The sequence below is a fragment of the Vulpes lagopus genome, chromosome 2, assembly GCF_018345385.1.
Source record: "Vulpes lagopus strain Blue_001 chromosome 2, ASM1834538v1, whole genome shotgun sequence".
NCBI classification, from domain to species: Eukaryota; Metazoa; Chordata; class Mammalia; order Carnivora; family Canidae; genus Vulpes; species Vulpes lagopus.
Window position 1 is genome coordinate 45,087,992 of NC_054825.1, and position 18,164 is coordinate 45,106,155.

An 18,164-nucleotide genomic window follows, 5' to 3' on the forward strand; every position below is an offset into this window, starting at 1 on the left:
CTATTTAAATTTTTGTGCACTGTTAAGTCTAATCAACTGTGTAAGAGACAAAAAGACATTAGGACTAGGCCCAGTCTGGAGAGATTTGATAGCTCCATTTTTCCATTATTTATGTATAGGAGAAAAAAGCCATAGACAGAGACTCCCAATGGTTAGACATATCCCTGTGCTAGAAAAGTACAAAAGGCAGAAGGGTAGGCCTACCCTTTTGCCTAAGCAAAAGGCAAACAGAATCTCAAACTTGGATAGCTTGCTCTCCCTTTAATTTGTTTGGTGTCTTTTATCTCTCTTGTTTACTTACAGATAAAATCCCTGAGGCTGCCTCAATGGGAGATTCTACTAGATATTAACTGGTTGTAAGAAGGCTTCTGGGGCAGTTTTGGGTCCCCTGGTTAAGTTCTGAGGCTCTAGGAAGAATGGCATTGGTAGCTGCTTGGTGAAGAGCAGGTCACTTCATTTTTTCTATCTCAATTTAGCAATAAAGCAGGATTAATGACAGTAATCGTTTACGTCTACACAGTGCTTTATAATTACCATGTGCCTTTTCATCTGCTCATTTTACCCTTAAAATAACCCTGTAAGGTAAGAAAAGCAGATATTATTAACCCTCTTTTACAGATAGAACACATGATAGGCTGGGTGACTGACTTATGACTTACACAGTCAGTATTTGGTTGACCTGGGATTGAACTCAAGTCCCTTGATTCCTAAAATCTAGTATTCTTTGCATTATATTATCCCATTATTTGCTAATGTTCTTGTTCAGTGATGAAGAAAACATACTTCATCAGCTGAAAAGGCAAACAACTGCACTCCAGCTATAGTTGCTCACTCTGTTTTGTAAATGGGTTAATTCACACCCTCAATTCTTTCCTTGACAGTAGAAGCAGGTGACAAGAAGTCTCCTGACTTGGAACGTGGCCCAACATTAGCATGGACTTCCACTGGCTTTCACATTTTCTATGAGAAGAAATGCCACGTGATGTAAGATTCAGACAACACATACCAAATTCAAAGGTTGTCCCATGGGCTGTCATACTCCATGTGCTTGACCTTCGACCTTTGGTCACCATCACAGAGAATTCATATAGTGTATTTGCTTTTAAACCAGTCACCAAATAACTTAAAGTTGTTGCATTTGCATTCTGGAAGCATAAGAATCAAGAACTTTAGAATTGGGAAGTATCGATAAGTTAGCTTTTCTCACCCAGAGCCAATGTGACTAGTACCTTGTACTTGGTGTTTGCTGGGATGTTGGTTTTCCATCGGACTGTGTAGTACCGGGAATCTGTGATCTTCTGGTGTTTGGGCAGCGAGTTGTCCGCCCATGTGATTCTTATGGTGTCATGACTCAGAATGGAAGCCTGAACTCCCACAGGTGGCATCATGGGAGTGGGATCTGGCACTGGAGTGTATGGAGCATTAATAACAAATAAATCAACTTCAGAAGTGTCTGGGTAAAAAGTAATTAAAAAAGGGAAGTGGCATTTTAACATAAACAAAAATAAAAGAAAAGGAAAATGCAGGGTAATATAATGGAATGAAAGGTGAGAAATGAAGAAAGAGAAAGAGAATCCGAGTTAATAGATAACCACCATTCATTAAAAAGAATATTTCCACTTGTGTTCTTTCAGGAAAAATTTGCAGGAAAATGTCAAGGGAAATAATTAGCTATATTCTCTACTGTACTCTGTAGGTATATTAACATTTGATATAACCCAGTTATATTATAGATTATATTATCATATTTATACTTGAATTTTCTTTAAATTATTTGAAAATTCTACCTCCTTTCCAAAAAAGGATTGTGAGAAGACACAAACAACTTTTAAAATCAAGGGTGTAATTTCAGAACAACCAACACAAAGCTCATGATCTGTTCTGACATTTCAGTGAATGTAGCTGAATTTTTGGGACATGGCTTATCAATGCAATGTACATGTAGGGTCCTATTCTTGAGCCTGAGACCTGAATGCCAGCCAATGGCAACCTAGCCTGGCCTTGGTGTTAGGGTTATCTGATACCCACATAGGGTCCAGTTCAGACCTGGTTGGGTCTAAAAGCAGTACAGCAAGATGGCTCACATCCAAATAAAGCAAAAGGAACTCAAGGTCATTACTCATTCAGGGGAAGAGGTAAGCCAACACCATGAAGGAATATCTGCTCTACTTTCTCCAGTAGAATCAGAGAGCAACCCACTTAATGAATCCCAATCAGTATGGGAAATGATATACTTATGGGTCCAGCCTTCATGAACGTTAGAAATCAGAGTACTTATTTGATAGAAAGGAAAGTCTATACTCATGGATGTCCTGAGCTGTATGCAGCAGACAACTCTAAAGCTCAATGTCAAAACAGAGGCTAGAATATGCCCAATGGCACCAAGGCCCATGAGCTCAGAGCAATACAGCAGGACCCATTGGTCTTTCTTAACTCTTGGTCAGTTTTCTAAGTACACACACACTGATTTATTTTAAGTTAAGGTTTTAAAATGGTTTCCCACATAGCTATGGAGACTAGCCCTTTCTGTAACTCAAAACCTGAAATGGTATGGACCTTGTTTATGAATAATTGCCAAACTAACATAATAGCCTCCATTTATGTATTTCCTACACAATGAAGACTAAAAGTAACAGAGGAACAGTATACATTATACTCAAGGGCTTTGTCCAATGATCAGGACACAAACCAATTAGTCATAGAAAATGCACCTTCAGGTGCAAAAATCATTAGACTTCTCTGAGAAATTTTTAAAAATTTGTAATAATTCTTGGAAAAGATAACAAGGTTACATGACTTAGGGACATTTCCCTGTATATTTCTAGCCAAATGGCTGTATTTTTAAGTCACATAAGAGGAAGTAATTTCAGAATTTTTTTTTCTATTACAGACTAACTTAAGAAAGTAGCAAACCACTTATTTAATTTTTTTTTTTCATTTTACCCCCCCCCCCTTCTTTTTGAACTTTCTGGAATACCAAAGCCCTTTGTAAAAGAACTTAAAAACTGTAAGCCCACAACAGAAGATAGGACAGAACTATCAAACATGTAGTGATGATGCTGGTCTTGTTAAGTAAAAGCAATAGAGAAAAATAAGGGACATAATTTATAATTTTTAAAAAGAATAATGTGAAATTTGCACTATTTTATACAAAGTGTCCACAAAACACAGCAGGCACAGTTCTGGAAAACAAATGGAAAATAGCATTTCTGAAGATGATAAATACTTGGGTTTTCAGGACCCTTTAGAAAAATTTACAAATCTAATATATTTATTTCAATAAACTTCCTCATTCAGCTCTATATTAGATATTTTATCTATAAGAATTTTACATTATATGAATATTCCTTTATTATAAAAAAACCTGAGTATTTTGGTCTCTTTTGTAATAAATGCACAGCTGACCAAATGATTGACTTTATACTCTTTATATAAATAAATTTGTGAAAAGCAAATAGAAAAACACTTTCCCAATCAACTCAGGTGACTAATAAAGAAATTGCGAGATTCACTGATCATACACATTTACTGAGACCACCAGTAACCTATATAATTTCTCCAGAGATAGGGAGATCTGTTCATTTTTTTTCACTCATTTTAGTTATAACTCACATGACCAAAAGATGAAAATCACTTTTTCTTTTTTTTTTTTTTTAAAGAGAGGGAGCAGAGGGAGGGGCAGAGGGAGAGGGAGAGAGGAAGTCTTAAGCAGGTTCTATGCCCAAAACAGAGCTGGACGCAGGACTTGATCTCACAACACTGAGATCATTAACTTGAGCCAAATCAGGAGTCAGACACTTAACCGACTAAGCCACCCAGACACCCCCAAAATCACGTATAATTCTCTCACAACTATGGTTTCTAGATCACAACATATTATAAATATGTGATACATATCTACATGGAATTATTTATACAACAGTATTGTTAATATTTTCTAAAAAGCAAAATAGAAATTAATGGAAATTTCTATGTTGAAAGCCTACTTTCCTATATGAAACCTGTAGCCTACAATGGCATATACTTTTCCTTCTGCTATACCTATGGGGCAGACCTCATGTCAAGATTCCACATAAGCTGCTGGAAAAAGTGTTGAAGACTAGAGATGGACAGGATGGCTTACCTGTGTGAGGTCTGGTCACAGCGCTCTCATACAGGGGGATGCCCTCACCCACGTTGTTAAAGGCTTTCAGGGTTATCACATAGTGAGAGCTGGGGTCTGAAGGAAAGAAAAACAATATACTTAGAAACAGTTAGAAAACAATTCTCACTCCAGAATTTAAAAAAATTCAAGGGTGATGGTGCATGATCTTAAGTGCAGAGGAAGTCAGGAAAGATTTTAGAAAATTTTGTATGGGATTCCTCCAGAGTGTGGGGAAATATTTAGAGACAGCAGTATATACAGCAGAGAAAAGCCCTCCAGGATCAACTTCACAGAGTTAGTCCCAGGAGTGAGGTTGGCTGTGCCTGAATCCTCTCTTGGCCTCAACTAACCAACGGTTTAGTGATGCTGCTGTACACTGGAGGGTTTGGATGAGAAGTTAAAGCACATGCTGGCATATACTTTTCCTTTCATTGATACCTGTGGGGCAGACCTCATGCCAACTGAGAGACATTCTACAAAGTATAATTGCTCTATATTTATCAGAAATGTCACAGTCATAAAATTCAAGTAAAAAACAAGGAACTGTTCCATATTAGAGAAAACTAATGAGACATGACAACTAAATGAAACAGGAGATCTGGACCAGAAAACCATGTTTTTCTTTTGTTATAAAAGACAATGAAACAACTAGTAAAATATAAAGGCTGTATATACTGAGTGTTAATTTGCTGACTTTCATAACTGTGCTATAGGGATGTTAGAAAATGCCCTCATTTTTAGGAAATACACATTAAAGTATCAGAGGGTGGAAGGGAATCACATCTGTAACTTACTCTCAAATGGTTCAGAGAAACAATATGTACATACAGGAAGACAGAGAATGATAAAGCACATGTGGTAAAATACTAACTTTTGGGGACTCTTAGTGAAGAATAAATAGGAATTCTTTGTACGATTTTCTTTTTTGAGAGAAAGAGAGAACTCGGGCATATAAGCGGGGATGGGAGGGGCACAGGGAGGAGGAGAAAGAATCTTAAACAGATTCCATGCCCAGAGCAAAGCCTGACTCGGACCTTAATCTCATGACCCTTGAAATTATGACCTGAGCCAAAATTAAGAGTTGGATGATTAAGTGAGCCACCCAAGTGTCCCTCTTTGTACTATTTTTAAAAATTTTCTGTAAAAATAAAATTATCATACAATAAAAAGTTAAAAAGAAAGAAATCCCATGTGCAATTACTTCCTCTACTCAGCATACATACCCAGATTTTCGATGGTGTAATAGCGCTGCTTATAGTCCACTTTGATGGTCTGGGCATGAGGGCTGCCAATGCCATAGCCAATGGCATAACCCCTGACCACAATGTTCTGATTCTCTGGAGGAGTCCAGCTTACTACAATGCTTGTGACAAGTGGCCGGACGTGAAGAGAGCTAGGCACTTCAGGAACACGAGTTTCTGGGAAAGAAAGTAGAAAAGCAAGAATTTGAATATTTCACCATCCTTGGGGCATGGTGTTTAGCCTCCTGCCAAGTTATTTGGGGTTAAGATTTTTTTCCATTATGCCCAAGGATTCACAGAGAATCTGTATGTAGGGTAAAGTATGATTACTGGTTTTACTACATTCTAAGAAAAAAAAGCAAACCCAAATAGTCTGAAAGGCAAGACAATACAATATTAATTTGGAAGGGAAGACAAAGAGATCTAAGAACCTTTGCCCACTGGAGAAAAACAAATAGGCTGCCTTTCAATAGTTATTCATTCCTCTTGGTCCCACATTGGAGTACCAGACTCAACTAGGTGGAATGAAAAAGACCTAACCCCAACTAATTAGAAGCCTGTTGTCAACAGATGATCAAGCATCACATTACAGCAACTGTATCAATTACTTACTCCCCTCAGTAATGTAAGTCAGAAATTAGGAACCTTAGAACCACATATTGATTTAAACGGTGGGAAACTATGAGGCTTAAAAAAGGTAGCAATCATAGTGTATCTTTCAAATCTGTTACTTCGAGGCATAGCCTGCTGTCTAAATTTTAAAAATTAGTAAACTACGAATGAGAATAAGGACCAAGGTGTTTTGTCTCCCGAGTGCAGCGTCTGTGTCTCATCGTATGCACACCTATATATACACAAGTACTCACTGAATGAAGAGGTAGAAAAAAGGCAAGGTGTCCAGAACTAAGGGAAAAAGGGAAACTAGCTGAAGAAGGTGGATTGATGTGGCTCTATGTTAAATTTCAGATCACCCATGTATTTAATGGTCTTGATAAAAAATTAGACTCAAAGCACCTGTACGTTTTTATTTGTTCTGGTTCTACTTACCGGGACAGGTCTTTAAAGCCACTGTGGGAGGGGAAGTACTAATGACAGCAGTGTGATACATTAAAGTTCACAGATTTAAGTGATATACACCCCCCCAAATCTGTGGCTTTCTAGTTTAACTAATTTGACTATAGTTAGTTATTACCTAGCTTCTGCCAATCCTGTGGATTGCCGTTCTTACCATCTAAGTCACTTTCAAAAGTTTCCGCAGACAGCCAGTCCGTAGCCGGGCCTGTACCATTGACTGTCAGAGCAGCCACTCGGAAATTATACTCAGTCCCCCGATCGAGACCTGAGACCCAAACGACAAAAAGGGGGGAAAAAAGAAAAAAAAGAAAAAAGACAAGCTGAAATAAGAGATTTGCAAAACAAAACATTAACAACTTCTCATTAAGTATCTTATCCACCAAGTCAGTACATAGCTACTATCTTGATAAAGTTGCAGTTAGAGCTAATACAGCACGAGCAATACATCACCACAGCACAGAGGAGCGCTTGTATCTCCAGGAAAGGCTGATGCCCCCACAGTCAAGAGCAAAACCAATGAGCAGAGTTCCCAGGAGATTACAGATCCTTTTTTTTTTAAGAGTTTGAAGGCCCCTCAGGGATCACTTAATGTAATCCCTTCATTTTGTTACTAAGGAAGCTAGGGTTAAAAAGAGGTCGAGGATAATGAAAGAGTCATAGCAAAGAAACAAAGTCAGTTGGTCTCAGAAGACAGCCAAGACCAGAAAAGAATTAATTCCTTCTGGTAAAGATAAAGATATCAGTTATTTCAGTCAGTTTCTAAGCTGGGCCTGCCATTATATCATGATACCATCTTTATCTTGATATTAGTTATTTTACATCACTGTGATTATGATGTGAACAAAGAAAAAAAAAAAGAAGAGATGTAATTCCTGGTGGGTTACCTCACTCTGTTCACAGAGCCACCCCATAACAAGAGTAGAACAATTTTAAACACCAAATATGGCCTAGAAATCTATTTCACAACAGCCTACCTGCATAGTATATATAATAACTAAAGGCGATTAAGCCTATTATGCGATTTTTCATAATGACTATCAGTAATAAATTTACCAATATATTGAAGGCAACAAAAATCCACATGCAAAAGTCTACCCTACAAATAATATGGTCAGCTATTCATATAGTCATGCATCCCTTTTTTTCTTTTATGTTAAAACACATAACATAAAATTTACCATCTTAACATTTTACTTTTTATTTTATTTTTTAAAATATTTTATTTTTATTTATTCATGAGAAACACAGAGAGAGAAAGCGAGAGCGGCAGAGGGAAAAGCAGGCTCCATGCAGGGAGCCCGACATGGGACTTGATCCCGGGTCTCCAGGATCAGGACCCGGGCTGAAGGCAGCGCTGGGCCACCCGGGCTGCCTTTAACAATTTTTTTAGTGTACAGTTCACATGAATCTATCTTTAGAGCACTTAAATACTAGATATTACACATTAGATCTTATAAAGTTATGAGAAATGATCCTACCTCCCCATATGAAAATATTGGGATCTCTGGCCAGCAGCATAGTACAGAAATTCTAAAGAGAGAACCACCGAGAGAGAGAACTTGGCCAGGATGCAGGATGGCTCAGTTAATGAATCCTGTCATATGGTGAGAGGAGAGATGGGAGGTCCTGCTCTCAGCAGACCCCTCCTGAAGCTATCTGCCCACAAGAAAGTCACCAGCAAGGCAGAAGGAGAAGCAAAATGTCTGGGCCCGAGTCAGTTTACCTGTCACCTCCCTGTCTACACTGAACCAGAACGTGCCAGAGAGGGCTGTGCACGTGTTTATAACTTTAATAGACAAATACGATGGACTACTGTCAAATGTGGCTCAACTGAGGTCCCAAAAGAATTCAACCAATCAGATTATCATTCCCTGCCCTCGGAGGAGAGTTAGGATGTTTAGAAAGCAAGTGAGAGAAGAGAGAGAGTGTGTGTGCGCAGGTGGAGGTGGACGCACGAGTAAAGAGGCTGAGAGGTCCTCTCCCCCCAGGTAACCTACAGAGTACATAGACTCAAACTAAGGCCCACTATTCATACTATAAAGATAGGGAAGAATGTGTTAAGTGCTGTAAGTGGCCCAAAGTGAAGAAACAACAATCACTTCCGGCTAACACGGAGTCATAGAATTTGTGGTTCAGGACAGGACCCTGGTCATCCATATTGCTCTCTGATACTTAACAATCTTCAAGTTAATGCTTCAAGAGAGTGAAGATGTCCTTTTTTGCTCAGCATTGTATACCTAGTGCCAGCCCACCCTAATAAGAGCTTAATAAAGTCCGTTAAACAACTGAATCTAAATATGCTTTTAAATATGCCAATGATAAAATTAAAAAAAATATGCCAATGATTTTCTCCATAAAGAAAAAGTTGTTTTTACCATGAAGGCGATTGTTCTGCTTACACATCAAACGTTTCATTGAAAAAATGAATAATCTTTTCATGGTCCAGGACTATATATTTTTTATATTATAGCAACAAGAACAGTACCTGGTATATGGTCAATATCTACTACTAAATATTCAAATAAAAGCCTTACAGATGAGAAATGTTATCTGTATTTGGGTTCAAATCAGAAACTGGTTTTCAAGAACACCTGAGACCAATTCTACAGTAACATTCCTTTAGTGAGATGTCTCGGCAACACCACCGCAACCATTTACTCCCTGCAGCTTAGAGCTATGGGGTTCATGTGAAGAAACTAAGTGATTGAAAGCTACCCTTGGAGACAAACATTCACCTATATTGAAAGAAGTCAATCCCATATGTGAGGTGAGGAGTATGAAGAAAAGCTTGCTGGATTACTGGAGTATAAGCTTTCACTGTCCAGTGACTCACCTAATTCCTAGAAACTCATTGCAATTACGCTTTTTGACCTCAGATCTTGGTTCTATCAAGAACGTGGCCCCTGGAGGCACAGGAAAGTGGTTGATGTCAAGCTTCTCTACCCAGGAGGGGGCAAGGTAAGGGAAGCTGAGAGCTCCCCAAGGGTGCTGGAATTAATTCTTAGAGCTTAGATAATGTCAGTATCTCCAATTCTTGCAGTTTTCTTCTACCAGTGCTGCTAGGAATCCCCAAAATGGTTTCGTAGGGGCATCTATCTCTATTTTTTGTAAGCACAGTACCAATATCCAAAGATCAAAAAGCATTTCATCTTCTTCCCAAGCTTCTCCTGCAAAGCCAAGTGACCACTGCAGAGCTAAGTCTAATCCTCCCACTGGGGGAAGGAAGACGGGGCTATTCGGTCATCTCTAGAGGAAACTCATATTAGAGATCCGGTAAGTCCCATTTTTAGTGCGTATGCTACTTGCTCTGCAGCATATAAAGGGAAAAATACAGAAAAGGAGCTATCCTTGCCAGAATTCCTTAAAACTTTATCATGTAGCAAGTAGTAGCAAGAAAGATTACTCGATTGCTATAGTTATTCACAAATGTTTCAGGCCACATACACATCAGTGTTATAAAAAACATTTTGTAGACCTCTCCTACCAGCTAGACAGAGCAGATTTTTGGCCTCTATAGCTTTGTGCTATCTTGTTTTGAGATTGCAAAAAACCAATACAGACTAAGGGTAGTTCAACTTATTTTTTGACTTTACAATGATGCAAAAGCAATATGCATGCAGTAGAAACTATACTCCAAATTATGAATTGTGATATTTTGCCAGGCTAGTGATAGGAGGTACAATCCTCTTTTGTGATGCTGGGCAGAGGCAGTTCCCAGTTAGCCTTAGGATCATGAGGGTAAACTCCTTATACACTTAGAACATTCTGGTTTTCACTCTCAGTACAGTATTCAATAAAATACATGAGATGTCCAATAAGCTGTTATAAAATAGGCTTTGTGTTAGATGGTTTTGCCCAACTGTAGGCTGATAAAAATGTTCTGGGCATGTTTAAGGTAGGCTAGGCTAAGCTCTGATATGTGTTAAGTGTATTTTTGAGCTAGGAGATTTCCAAATTTTGATGGGTTTATTGGGACATAACCCCATCCTACGTTGAGGAAGATCTGTATATATATATTCAAAAAGGAAAATGTGGAGAATACAGGAAAACACAAGTAAAGAAATAAAACTCAAACCCAATCTCAACACTCAGAGATGAGAGAATCTGTAAGATTGTGTTCCATTAACTTTTATCAAGTCAGAATAACTGAACCACTAGAAGTTCTTTTGAACTGTTTTTACTTTAAGTCAACAGTTCAGAGTAGTCATTAGACTACTATAACTCAACGCCTGAGAAAGATCCCACCTCCTACCTTTCACACCCACAGCTTACCTTCAATCAGTTGAGACAGCTGTGTCCCAGGTACCAAGGTCTCAGTGACATCACTCTTTCGGGAGGCCTTTCGGTAGCGAATCTTGTAGCCAATAATCTGACCATTTTGTGTGGCTGGAGGAGGTGGCTGCCAGTGAATCACAATACTCTGGGGAAGACAAGATTATAGGGAAAAGACTGAATATACCAAAAGCTTGGTCCTGTTTTTATAAATTGTTATCCTGAAGTCACTGACATAAAGGCAGCAGGATCACTCAAAATTACTTTTTAATTTTAAAATCCTCAATGATCAAATGGGAAGATTGTATTTGTAGGTGACATGCACTGGGCCCTTATTTTCCTGGGTATTTAGACATTAGGCAAAAGTTTCAGAAAAGCTTTCATGAGGAAAAATATAGGTCAGAGGCAGCACGGATTAGGAAAGTACACTATGGTCAGGTGTAAGGATCTCCTCTATCTCCATTGTGGAATGACTGAAATTAGACAACTTCTGCCTAAAACTCTTCAAGAAGGGAATCGTTAATTAACAGCTGGTTTTTAATTAAAGGAAAAGGAGTCCCATGGTACTATTTTAAAGGACTGAGTGTCTCAGTTGTCAATGTAGCCCAGAAGGGGCTCTGGGCCTTTGAGAGGCACGCTTGCCTTCAGCGTACAGTGTACAGTGTACAGTGAACTTGGCTAGGAGGGAGTTTGAGCCTATGCAACAGCTGGATCTACCTTTGCTTCACAGTGGGCTCATCTCACAGCACTAAGGGGCTATGGTATCATAAACAACTTACTTCTTTCTACCTTATCCCCAATATTCTGAACTGCTAAGATCTACAATGTCATGATTTGCAAAACCATAATGTATCTGCAGAAACTAGAGTAATTCTGGGATCACAGAAACGCAGTAAAGCTACACAGAAAACCCCGGAGTCGGTTTCTAACTTCAGCTTTACTGGCAGGTATAATATCTATGGACACCTTTTTTCTCTGCTTGATTATCATTCTTTTGATATAGCATCTCCCTTTTTATACACCCTTCTGAGGCTTACTAGTATGCCAGTAAAAATGAATAGCAATATAAAGCTTACCTTTGAATTTCTTACTTCTAGGGACAGATTCTGAGGAGCAGCACCAGGTACTGGAAAGGCAAAAAAAGAAAAAAAAAAAGAATTTAAAAAAAATCACCCACATATCGTCCCATCATGTGATATTCCTAGCCAGACTTCACACAAGTGCGCATCTCGAACACTAATTATGCAACCCAAAGGTCTAAACCTAGCAGCCAGTGCTCTCATGTTGATAGCTGTATGTGGATAAGGTGTGGCCATATTTGGTTCACTTAAAAAAAATGAGACACATTCTTATAAAGGTACCCATACCCAAGTCAGATTGCACCTTTGGGAAGTCAGATTCATTCAAGGATAGGACAGTGACTCTAAACTTCTCTAGACCCCAGATACATTCTGAACCTTCAATGTATTCTTTTGATGGCATATCTTTATCTTGGGGAGGAGCCACAAATTTTCCGGAAACAAACCTAATGTATACGGCAAGTAAGTGTACTGGATAACACTGTTATGAGTACAAAATACGAGGTACATAAATCAGTGAGCCTCTGAATTCTTGTGGGATTCCTAAACTGATTTTGAAGGCAATTTCCAAGTAGAATAAAGAGGTATTTACAATGACAGGTTCAGTAAAGGGACCATCTGGCTTCCCAAGGCAACTTTTATAGCAGGGAACGCTCATTTCGATATGAGAAGTTGGGATTATTGGTTAAATGGCTGCATAAATTTAGTTTTTCACATATGAGAACACAAGACAGGGCTATCTCAAATTTTATGATCTACATACCTCTTTGAAGTAACTATAGTAAGCAAAAAGAATTTAAGTAAATCTGATTAATTTCCTCTCTACTCACAAAATGTTGGCTTTAACTCTTTTCTCCTAATCCACCCATGGAAACTTCTCTCTCCCTTTCTCTCACATTTGGTGCTCAGATATATGACTAAGTGCTCACTGTGCTATATGCTTCTGGAGGACAGAGACTATATCTCGTTCAATGTTGCATCTTGTGCTAACAAAGTTCATTAGGTCTGAATCCTGAGATTCAGGCACAGAGGATCTGGAGTAGGACTTAAAACAATCGTGTTTTGATAAAAACCTATGAATGGTTCCAATCATCTCCTTGTTAAGAACCTCTGACTTAGTTGCAGAGGCAGCCAACATAGGCTGTTGCTGGTTTCTCCATCTTCTTCATCATCATAGCTAAGATTTGCTGCATGCTCCTATATGGCAGGTATCCAATCCTTACAACAATTCCATGGGTGTTTCATTCCTTTAAAAAAATTTTTTAGTTCATTTATACTTTTTAATTTAAATTCAATTAGCCAACATATAGTACATTATTAGTTTCAGATGTAGAGTTCCGTAATTCATCAGTTGCATATTACACCACGTGGTCATCACATCACGTGCCCTCCTTGATGCTCATCACTCAGTTACCCCCTCCTCCACCCACCTCCCTGCCAGCAACCCGCAGTTTGTTTCCTATAGTTAAGAGTACCTCATGGTTTTTCTCCCTCTCTGATGACTTCCTATTCAGTTTTCCCCCTTCCCCTATGATCCTCTGTCTTGTTTTCTATATTCCACATAGGAATAACATGTATACACACAAACACACACACACACACACACACACACACACCACATCATGAAAGACTTTCTGTAATTATTCCCATTTTATAGGTGAGGAAACTATAGAAGAGGTTCAGGGCAGTGAACCTGAATGAGCTTTTGTTTCAGCTAATGTAGGAACCAAGATTTGTCTTACCCTACAGAGCTGCCCTTAACCACCATGCTAAGACACAGTCATGTGTCATGTCATCCCATGACAGCCACTGTAGTCAGTATGCCAACCCACTGAGTACAATTAAAACTGGTTCATGTGTAGATTTAAAATTCTATATTAATCATTTTTCCCTCAACTTTTCTGAAAAGTCTTGACCAAATAAATGGCTTATGCAGTTGGCTGACCAAACTATAGTTTGTCATCACCATACTTCACTCCTAAATACTATATAGTACATATGACCTAAGAAAAAGGCACATTCCAACAAAACTATAAAACAATCACATTCATAAAATTTAATCTTAACACAAAATATTATCTAGAAATCAGTTGCATTTCTAAATACTAGTAATGAAGTAGCAGAAAGATAAGAGAACAATCTCATTTACAATTATAGCAAAACAATAAAATATCTAGGAATAAACTTAGCCCAGGAAATATAAGACCAGGAAATATAAGACCTGAAAACCATAAAACACTGATGAGACAAACTGAAGATGACACAAACAAATGGAGAAGACATTCTATGCTCACAGACTGGAAGAACAAATATTGTTAAAATGTCCATACAACCCTATGCAAGCTACAGATATGGTAACTATACTGGAATTAAGATTTTCTAAAATGTCAAAAAAACTTTTAAAAATTATGTAACATATCTAATATTTAATATTTAAAACTGCCTAACAGTATATCTACCTAACACTATGTAATTGTCCCAATACTTCCTTTACAGCTGATTTTACTCCCAGATCCAGAAGCCAAAGATAATACACGTTTTATTTCTTTTTTTATGTCTTTATTCTTTTTTAACCTAGATTCTAGAATGGTACACTCTCCCATATTTTCTCTGAATAGTCCTTTTACTTTTTTAATTGCTCCCCTCCCCCCACCACCAGTTTTCTTTCATGAGACTAATATTTTTTGAGACGTCAGGCCAGTTTATTTATTTTTTAATAGATTTTCCCTTTAGACATATCCAAATTGAGGAAAATTCTATAAATAAACAGATCTGAATTCTTTTTTTTAAAAATTTTTATTTATTTATGATAGTCATCACAGAGAGAGAGAGAGAGAGAGAGAGAGAGGCAGGCAGAGACATGGCAAAGGGAGAAGCAGGCTCCATGCACCAGGAGCCCGACGTGGGATTCGATCCCGGGTCTCCAGGATCGCGCCCTGGGCCAAAGGCAGGCGCTAAACCGCTGCGCCACCCAGGGATCCCCAGATCTGAATTCTTGAAAAATATTACAACTTTCAGAAAAAACAAGTACTTATTAACTGCAGTAAACACCATTATTTTCTGTTCTATTGTAAAAATATTTTTTAAAAAATGCTGGTCCTAAAGATACAAATGTAGTGACCCGAAGGGGCATCTGCACCCCAATGTTTATAGCAGCAATGTCCACAATAGCCAAACTATGGAAAAAGCCCAGATGTCCACCATCAGAAAAACGGATAAAGAATATGTGGTGTGTGTATATATTTATATACATATATAAATATATATGTATGTGTGTATGTGTATGTGTGTGTGTGTGTATATATATATATATATATATATATATATATATATATAAAATGGAAGAGTACTTAGCCATCAAAAAAAAAAAAAAGAAATCTTGCCATTTGCAATGATGTGGATGGAACTATAAGATATTATGCTAAGCAAAATATGTCAGAGAAAGACTATCAGCATATGATTTCACTCATATGTGGAATTTAAGAAACAAAACACAGGAGCATAGAGGAAGGGAGGAAAAATAAAACAAGCTGAAATCAGAGAGGGAGACAAACCATAAGAGACTCTTAATTATAGGAAACAAACTGAGGGTTGCTGGAGGGGAGATGGGTGGGAGGATGGAGCAACTAACTGGATGATGGAGGGCACAAGATGTAATGAGCACTGGGTGTTACAGAAGACTGATGAATCACTGAACTCTACCTCTGAACTAATAATACACTGTATGTTAATTAATTAAATTTAAATAAAAAGTAGTAAAAAAACAAAAATAAAAAAAATGCTGATCTTGACCTATTCAATCCCCTTGGCAAACTATGGTTTGAAAAATACTGCTCTAGGTCATGGTTACATGAATATAACTTAGCTTAGAAATTCAGTCACAGGTAAGAAATGAAACTCACAAAATACTGAGGAATTAAAAAGAGCTATTTGGCATACAAATATGATTGCTAAATGGAAGTAAAGCCAGCCTTCCATCAGCCCTGGAATGGTTTGTGTCATGAACAAGCAACAACATTTACTTATACAAAAGCCCCTACTAAAAAAAAAAAACAACATAAGCAACTATTCAGTACCAGGCACTCCATGTTCTACGCTCTCTCAGCAAATCTTTTAAACCCAGTGAAGTTGGTATTATCTGCATTTTGTGCATAAAGAAGCAAGCTCACACTGTTAATTTACTAAAGTCCAGAAAAGGGGTAGAACTGGGATTTGAACTGAATCTTCTTGATATCAAAGCCCATGACCTTACCAGGACCCCCAAGTATGGTATATGTGTTTCAAAGGAAGAAAGACTCACCATCTGACAACGTTCGAACAGCAACATCTTGTGTGGAGACTCCAGGGCCATGTTTGTTGTAAGCCACCACTCGGAAACTATACTCTGTGTATTTTTTCAACCCATTAATGGTATGGGAGTGACTTGAAACATCAACATCCTTGATAAAATAAAACAATTTACACATATACAACTCAAGCCAAAAGAAATGCTTCAAAATAAAGAATTAACTCTACAAATTCTGCATTTCATAGAATGCAGACTTCCATCCCTTTTACAAAATGCTACTTAACAAAGCAGATTGACCACAAACACTGGTACTTTAACTGAGAAATACTATTTGATGTTTAGTGACACTTCCTGATAAAAACTACAGAATAAAACTTGGTACAAAGAAATAGAGTCTGTTGACTCCTCATTTCCTCTATATATCTTTTTTATTCTGAGATATCTAGACAAGTAAGTATTGAGTTTTGGAAATATATTTCAACTCTACTATTCCAATCAATGGATTGAAAAATGGCTTTGGAGTGCCTAGGTGGCACAGTTGGTTAAGCATCTGACCCTTGGTTTCAGCCTAGGTCATGATCTTAGGGTTCTGGGATGGAGCCTACTTAAGATTTTCTTTCTCCCTCTTCCTCTGCCCCTCCCACTCATGCTCTCTGTCTCTCTCTAAAATAAATAAATATTTTTTTAAAAAAAGGCTTCATCTTATACCTGTTCTTTATCAGTCCCTTTTTCCATATAGTACAATTTGTAATTCTGAATTTCCCCATTGCCAGACAATGGGGTCTCCCAGGTGACAGTGATGGAAGTAGGTGAAGCTGCATATGCTCGGATGTTTGGTGCTGGGCCAGGGAGCTGAACTAGAAAGAAAATTTTGGGACAGCAAGATATGAATGAAATTTACTGCACTCCTCAATAACCATTCTCAGCAATAACGTCATATTGGCCATGTCTTTAAAAACAATAAAAACTAAGTAAAACAATTGATTTGATTGAAGTGTTTCTAGGATAATATATAATTAAATACATTTCCCTTTATATGACTCAAATTATAACTAAAAACTCTCTGTGAGGTATCTCAAATATATTCAAAGGAAAAAATAAACATTGCAGAATTTTTCTTGTGGTTTATAAAATCTGAGTTTTTCTGCAGGACCGCAGCACGTAAAAGCTGCCATCACAGGAAGAGAGCCCTCTGGGGATTAAAGAGTACACATATGATGAGCATGAGTAAAGAAAGTACAGAATTGTTGAATTGCTCTCTTGTACACCTGAAACTAATATAGCATTGTATGTTAGTTATAGTGGAATTAAAGTAAAAAACAGTAAAAAAGAGAGAGCCATCTTTTGCTAGGCACTGGGGATACTGTGATGGACAGAGTCCCTGCCCACAAAGAATACCCAGTCTAGAGGGAAGCCAGACATACAAAGAGTTGCAAATGTCACAAGTGCCATCAGGTCTCATAATGATTGTAACGAAAACAGAAAGAATAATACACTATTGTAATTTGGAAGGGGGGTGTGCAGGCAAGGGAAGGACTGGGGAGCAAGAAGGAGCAGCTTCCTCAGATACCAAGGGAAAAATCATTCCAGTTAATGGGGAGGATGTATGAGAAGACAGTGTAACATGGTTCAGGTTGAAGAGCTTCTAACGTGCTACTGTGCAGTCTGCATTTTCTCTTGTAGGTATTAGGTAATTACTGAAAAATTATGAGCAGGAATGTGACATGACATGATCAGATCTCTGTTCAGAAAGGACATGTGAATATATGCATAGAAGAAAAACAATACTTTTAAATCAGCTACGATTTATTGAATGCTTATAATCAGTCCAGCTTAAAGTGCTTTATGTGTATTTAAATTACATCTTATTTAATCTTTGCACTAACTCACATGAGAGGGATGCTTTTATCATCCCTATTTACAGTTGAGGCTGAGAGGCTAAGAACCGTTCCCCTATGATGGGAAATTAGTGAGTGGTGGGGCCAGGAGTTGCACATTTTCTGATTCTAACACGTGGACTCAAGAAGACCAGGTAGGAGATTATTACGACACCCTCTGTGGGACGT

General features: G+C 37.9%; 1 protein-coding gene across 6 annotated transcripts in view; it reads right to left on the reverse strand.

Moving 5' to 3' along the window:
- Positions 1 to 18,164, reverse strand: part of NEO1 (neogenin 1) — a 234,951-nt gene that overhangs the window by 30,588 nt on the left and 186,199 nt on the right. For 5 of the 6 annotated variants that reach the window (XM_041742737.1, XM_041742741.1, XM_041742738.1 and 2 more), the window contains 9 exons: positions 16,807 to 16,955; positions 16,111 to 16,249; positions 11,808 to 11,857; positions 10,732 to 10,879; positions 6,614 to 6,724; positions 5,368 to 5,562; positions 4,124 to 4,219; positions 1,230 to 1,453; positions 1,007 to 1,145 (listed from right to left, as the gene is read on the reverse strand). In XM_041742737.1, the coding sequence (XP_041598671.1) occupies positions 1,007 to 1,145; positions 1,230 to 1,453; positions 4,124 to 4,219; positions 5,368 to 5,562; positions 6,614 to 6,724; positions 10,732 to 10,879; positions 11,808 to 11,857; positions 16,111 to 16,249; positions 16,807 to 16,955 (1,251 nt within the window). The remainder of the gene's footprint in view (positions 1 to 1,006; positions 1,146 to 1,229; positions 1,454 to 4,123; positions 4,220 to 5,367; positions 5,563 to 6,613; positions 6,725 to 10,731; positions 10,880 to 11,807; positions 11,858 to 16,110; positions 16,250 to 16,806; positions 16,956 to 18,164) is intronic. The other variant, XM_041742739.1, reaches the window with a different exon arrangement.